Raw genomic sequence first — 6,898 nt, forward strand, 5'->3', positions numbered from 1 at the left:
CGACACCTTGACAAATGTAATTCCATGTAGAAACATGCGTTTAAATAAAATATTTTACCAAAAAAGTTACCCACGCTTTAACTTGACAGACTGTATATAAAACAATATAAAATATGATGTTTGTATTTTACAGGACTTTTAAAAGCTTTGAAGATTTTAAAAATAACGTTAAAAAATTTTTTAATCAGTTGAAACTTTCAAAATTCCTAAATATCTTCTAAAAAGACTCGGATTATTCATAAAATTGTCTTAAAATTAATTAACTGATTTCACAAATTACCTAAAATTTTCCCATGAAATTAAAAAAATTTTGTTTATTACCTCTTGTTAATACCGGTAATATTTTTATTACCGAAACAGAATTTTCTATCAGTATTGACAGTGTATAAACTTCATAAATGAAAATAATCTTAGTTTTTTTCTGGACAAGAAGGCGACAGGCGCTCGAGAACGAGTAAAAGTATTGTCCAGGTTGTCACGTCAGGTATCAAAAGTGAAATTCGAAATTTGAAAAAAACCAAAAATATAGTTAGATAGATCTTGAAAAATGAACATGAGTCTCCATTTACAGTTTTTCTCTCAGGCTGCAAATTTTCCAGTAAATAAATAAAAACTGACTTTTGTTTCATTGAAAAAACCATTTTTTTTCACATTCAACTCGCTGTAAGTAATTCGTTTATCAACTAATTAACAAATTTCTTTTCGAATTTTATTTGTGACCCTCTAGCGGAGGCTACAGTGTTCAAAAAGGGTCAAAAATAAATTTCTAATGTTTTTTATTTTAATCCGAATGAAAGACCACGTTTTTGACTTTCACATAAAAAAAATGAGCGAGGAAGTCTGAGCTACGACAAACTTCAAGCGAACGAATTTTCCGCCAATGTATTGGCCAACTTTTTGGAAAATCTCAATTCGATTTGATTTTTAGTTCCATAATTACAGCCAGTTTATTACGAGCTCGCGACGCGACACCACAGGATTTTATCAGGGGACGCCGCCTGAAGCCTGAAACATCGTCCTTGCCCATCCTTTGTTTTGTCCACACGCTCGCACTAGTCAGCGTTCCGGCGGCGTCCCCTGAAAAATCCTGTGTTGTCGCGCCGCGAGCTCGTAATGAACTCGCTGTAATTATGGAACTAAAGTCAAATCGAATTGTGATTTTCCAAAAAAATGGCCAAAATATTGGCGGAAAATTCGTTGGCTTGGAGACATTTTTGACACTGTAGCCTCCGCTAGAGTGTCATGAATAAATCTCAAAAAGAAATTTGTTAATTAGTTGATAAACGAATTACTTACGGCGAGTTGAATGTGAAAAAACATGGTTTTTTCAATTAGAAAAAAGTCAGTTTTTATTTATTTACTCGAAAATTTGCAGCTCGAGAGAAAAAACTGTAAATGGAGACTCAGGTTCATTTTTCAAGAGCTATCTAACTATATTTTTGGTTTTTCCAAAGTTCGAATTTCACTTTTGATACCTGACGTCACAGCCTGGACAATACTTTTACTCGGTCTCGAGCGCCTGTCGCCTTCTTGTCCAGAACTCCTCAATTATTTCCTGATATTAAAAAATATATATTTAAATATAAAAGTTTCTCTTTCATCAATAATGTTTAGAAACATCAAGAAATAAATATAATCATGGAATAAAATGATTTCATTTTCAATTTTGATAGACTGAATTGATGTTGTCATTTAATATGGTGTCATTTAATATGGTGAATAGTGACGAATAGAATCTTTTTTTAAATTTTTAAATCGTATGATCCAAACTATAGCAAAATAATCATTGCCATTTTTATAAACAGCTCATTTATAATCATAATTTTGTCTTCTAGAAATACATTTTTAGAATTAAAGTTCTTCAGCTTCACAAAAAGTTTTCTTAGGTTCAATTAGGTTTTCAGCAACAACGTATGCATCTACGCGAGATCTCGTGAACACGATTTTTTAAGAAAAGAAAGGAAAATTTACCTAGATAATTTGAATGATAATTTTTTTCAATTTACTAAATATAGGTTTAATGGATCCAGAGCTATTCTTTCTGGTCCAGCTGGTGGCGTTGTTGGTTATTCTATGACAACTTACAATAAAGAAACCGATTTGCCAGTTATTGGTTTCGATATGGGTGGAACTTCTACTGACGTTAGTCGTTATGGTGGCAGCTATGAACATGTCTACGAAAGTACAACAGCTGGAGTTACAATTCAAGCTGCTCAGGTACAACAATTTAATTTCTAAAACAGGTTTTACACACGCCGGACTTTACAAACCTGAGATTTACATAATCGATTTTCTTTTTTAACTTTAGCTACTTATTTTTTTATGAGCGAAAGTATATTATCCTAGGTTATCACTTGAGAAAACTGTTGTTTGCAAGTTATTGCAAATTTTCTACATGCATAAAATCTTTGACTATAATAATTATTTAATCATGCACGACTCAGTCGTGTGGCTGAAAAAGGGCTACTAAAACCGAAGTTACCGTACACGTTGAGATGCATCAACAGATCTTTTCATTTCAAATAAAATAAAAATTTAATCAAATTTAATAAATACCCCATGCCCGAAGTTATTCGATATTCAGAATGAAAATGTATATTCCCGGTATTAAGCCTTAAATAGAGGAAAATTAATATTTTCAGATTTTAGCGTAAAAGTGAAGACTAAAATGTAAGAAATTTAAATTAGATTAAAATCCAAATTAAAAATCCTATTTAAAGTCCAATAATCAAATTGATGCAAACTCCTGTTTATTTTTCCTTTTTTTCATTTTTCTTTTCTCTTTTCTCTTTTTTATTTTTGTCCGAAATTTTTTTTTTCAGATTACAATAGAATTTTTTGTTTTTGTTTATTCGTTGTGGTCCAAATTGAGTCGTTGGATTCTTGTTTTTAACAGGAGTTTGCATCAATGTGAAGATTATTCTATTCTTTTGAATGCGCGATTTTTCCGTCTGTATACAATTTTAGTATAAGAATAGGATATCTCCGAAACTTATTAATTTCTATTTCCAGAGTGACCGCTACATAGTTTCCTATTATTGAAAAGAGAATTTAATTTTCTCTACTCAGTATACAAAATTTCTATAAAAAATTGTTTTAATTCCTTCATGTGAAATATAAGTTTTGAGATCTTAATTCTAATCAATTCAACTCTGCCCCAGGCGGCAATTCTATTCAGAAATAAGCCAAAATTAGTTCTGAAGCGAGAGTACAATATGAGTTACGTTATTGAATTCGTAAATTATAGATAATTAATATAAAAAGAATTATATTGATCCATTTTTAACTAATTTTGAGTTCGTACAAGTATTCTTAAAGAATCTCTAATGAGCCTCTAAAGTATTTCGAAAATGAACATTTTACGACCGCTTGAAGTAATTCATCAAGAAACTCAAATGAATAAATCACCAAATCTAAGCGAATCCTTGTCTAACTAAATTTTCATGACAAAAGAATCATGAGAAAATTAATGTCAATTTCTTTAAGTATTTAATCAAGCATTTCGAAATGATTGAAATGAAACTTTGTAACAGAATTATCAAAGTATTCCTATTTCGATCTTTTCACATTCTATATGAGAATTCGTATTATTTATTTGAAACTCCTAAGCAACGATCTAAGAATTGACTTTTAATACGTTACGAGCAAGCTATTTAAATATCATATAATATTAAAAGAATCGAAAAAAAAAATCTTTTCAGAAGTAGAATATCATTTCAAACAGGTAAAAATGAAAAAGTGGCATGATACTTTTGATTGTAGAATTTGAATGATCCGCTAAATTTGCATCGGTTATTAAATTTTGCGGTGCTATATACATTCTATTTAAATTTACTGTACCTGCGTCAGCGAAATATTGAAAACGAGACGCATATAACTTTTGTCTCTCACATTGATTAGGAGCTCTCTACATATGGCCGATTTTCGTGCAAAAACTTCACTTTGCTCTATTTCTTTATTTTTTGTAATGGATGCTTTGACATCACATTTGCAAGGTGGAAAAACTTTATAAAATCAATATTTTCGCATTTTCATTAAAAATTAAATTTATTATCAAAAAAATTTTTTTCACTGAATTGTTTATAAAAATGAAACCCGAGTGTAAAGTGAATAAACTAGCAAGCGTATTAAATTTTAAGTCTTCAAAGTATTTATGATAGTACTTTGGTGTTTTTTGTGTGGCATTCGGAGGAGTGCACGCTCAAATCTAACCGATCGGGATTTTTTTTTACATTGAAAATAAATTAAATCATTGCTCAAAGATTGTAAGAAATTTTGAAGAAATTTTAAGGAATTTCCATAGAATTTAAATGAGCGTTCAGATTTTAAAGTAATTTTAAAATATAAATAATGTTCTTGAATTCTTTAAAGTCTGATAAATCTCTTGAAATCTTCGGAAATTTGTCAAAATCCTTTAAAATCAATAAAATTTCTTAAAATATATATTGATTTTTCTAAAATCTTTTAAAATATCTTGAAATATTTTTGAATTAAGTTTAAATCTTGTTTAATCACATAACGTATTCAATAATAATTTGCAATATATCTAAAATCTGAGTACACATATTATTATAAGCTTACAACATTTTTTATAGAATTGGTTTAAAAATTTGCAGACGGCCCTGCACAGCTAGTTATATTTCACATTTTTGTTTTTATAAATCAAGCTAGGTTAGCCGCGAGGCTTTAGACGTTAGGAATGCGAAACATATAGTGTTCGAACCCCCGCACAGTGGTCTGGAATACGAATTTACTGTTCATAATCGCCCACAGCTCATATTTCTTAACCGATTTAAAAGTTTTTTTTAGAAATTCTCAGCAATTAATTTTTAAGAGAATTTTTGTTGCTTTTTTAAAATTTTTTTCATAGAGCAACAATATATAAACAAATATATTGACAAAATTGACCATTTTAGCTTTGTGAATTTTTATCTGAAGAAAAAATACAGATAGAAACTTACTATCAGCCGGAATTATTGCACATGCATTAATAGAACATATTTAATTTTAATAATATTTAACTTAATTATTATAAACAAATTCTTCTTAGTGTTTTTTTATCATAGAAAAAATCGTTTATTTCACGCTAGTTGCTAATATTTTTCATAAAAGTCATAATTTATAACAAAAAGATTAGCATGAGTCAACAACTATTGTTTTTATAAACATTTCTATAAAAAAATGCTTTATAAGCGAGTTTTTCTCATAACTGAATTGATTTTTCTGAGCAAAAGTGATCACAATTGTCTTTAAAACCATTTATATACTTTAAGCTTTATCAAATATAAACAATATAGATTGTTCATAACAATTTAGTTAAACAAGTCTCATATTCGGCCGTTTCCTCGTAGAAAAAAATGTTTTTTTTCTTCAATAATTATTAGAGTGACATTTATTGCGGTGACTAACCAACGAAATTAAATAAAGAATAATTTATCTGATTGTTATAAAAAATTTTTTTAACAAAACTATGATTTATTTTTTTTTTACATGCAAAAAGAACGGTTTTCCACTGAAATTATCCGACAAAAAACTAACAGTAATTCCAAAATTGGATATGGGACATAAAATATTAATTTGCGTAATTGTGAATAACAATTTTAAAACAATGCGTGACAATCTGCGGTTGGTCGTGGAAAAAAGTTATTTTTTCTTCAATCATTTTTGTGGTAATCTTATTTGTGTTATTGAATCAATGAAAAAAATTGATACTTACAATAATAATGAGATTATTATAAAAAACTTAAAATAAATAAATTACGATTCAGAACTCGAATAATTTTTAGATTCGAATTGTTCTATTAGTTCATCGAGGTCTTGATCAAGTTCAACTTCAACTTTTTCCCATTCAGGCTTCAAGGATGCAATGAAAATATCTGAGGACTCAAGGAGTTTGTGAATTAGGTCGTGCATAGTATGCAATCGAGAGATTTTTCGTGTGTTGAACTGTCGAATGTACTTGATATCCTTGTTCCTGGCTTTAGAAGCTTCTTCGGAATACATGCCAATTGGCAGCATAAAATTCTCCATAACTTTTCCCCCATGTAGCAGTATTTTATGAACTGAAGAAGGCATTTAGTACCATGGATATAAGCTCACATACAGTTTTGCTGTCTTAAAAGCATACTTGTTGAAAAAGAGAGGAGGGATTTTTCTGCTATTAACTAACATTTGTAGTATGTTTCTAAACATTTTAATGAGTTCTTTATTTACTCCAGTTATTTCTGACACTTGATCAACATTCGAGAAAAACCTAAGAGCCGTATTACCACAATTAGAGTTGCCAGATCCCTGACTTAGTTGATCAATTATTAACCCCATCTTCTTTTGAAATTGGTTGCAAATTCTTTTCTTAGCTTTTTTCATCGTTTCTTTATCCTCTTTCTTGCATATGCTCCACTTGCAGATTTGCAACCGATAAGCAATATGTAGTATACACTCCATGAACCTAATCCCGGCATGCACAGTAGAAAGACCAAATTCTAAGTTGGATACAATTTCTTTCTTCTGCTTTACACGCTCTAGATTATTCATTTGTGATGGTGTCGCTTTGCAAATGTAGCAAGTAGAAGATGATGGAGTATCAGTGAGAGCTGTACAAACTGTTCCATCCAACATAGTTAGCTTCATTTCTGTTGTCACTATCTACACACCATTAGTCGCAGTAATTGCTGGGGGTCTAAGCTTCTGAACTTGTGTCTTAATATTTTTGATTTCAGATTTCGTTAATTCCTTTGTTTCCTTTGCATATTTAATGATGATAGGTATACAACGTTTTGGCGAGGAACTATGAGGATACCAGGTGTATACATATGAAACCGGTTTTGCCATCTAGCGGCCAGTAGGCACACTTGTAGGCACTGTCGGAACTTACCATTTGTGCTAATTGGCGTATTGT

The 6,898-nt window shown here is 30.1% G+C and overlaps 1 protein-coding gene across 4 annotated transcripts in view; it reads left to right on the top strand.

Annotated features, from left to right (window-relative positions):
* LOC117177978 (5-oxoprolinase) overlaps positions 1–6,898 on the top strand; it is a 68,448-nt gene that overhangs the window by 8,478 nt on the left and 53,072 nt on the right. For all 4 annotated transcript variants that reach the window (XM_033369135.1, XM_033369136.1, XM_033369133.1 and 1 more), the window contains exon 7: positions 2,016–2,217. In XM_033369135.1, coding sequence (XP_033225026.1) covers positions 2,016–2,217 — 202 coding nt within the window. The remainder of the gene's footprint in view (positions 1–2,015; positions 2,218–6,898) is intronic.

The sequence above is a fragment of the Belonocnema kinseyi genome, chromosome 8 (assembly GCF_010883055.1).
Source record: "Belonocnema kinseyi isolate 2016_QV_RU_SX_M_011 chromosome 8, B_treatae_v1, whole genome shotgun sequence".
Classification (NCBI taxonomy): domain Eukaryota; kingdom Metazoa; phylum Arthropoda; class Insecta; order Hymenoptera; family Cynipidae; genus Belonocnema; species Belonocnema kinseyi.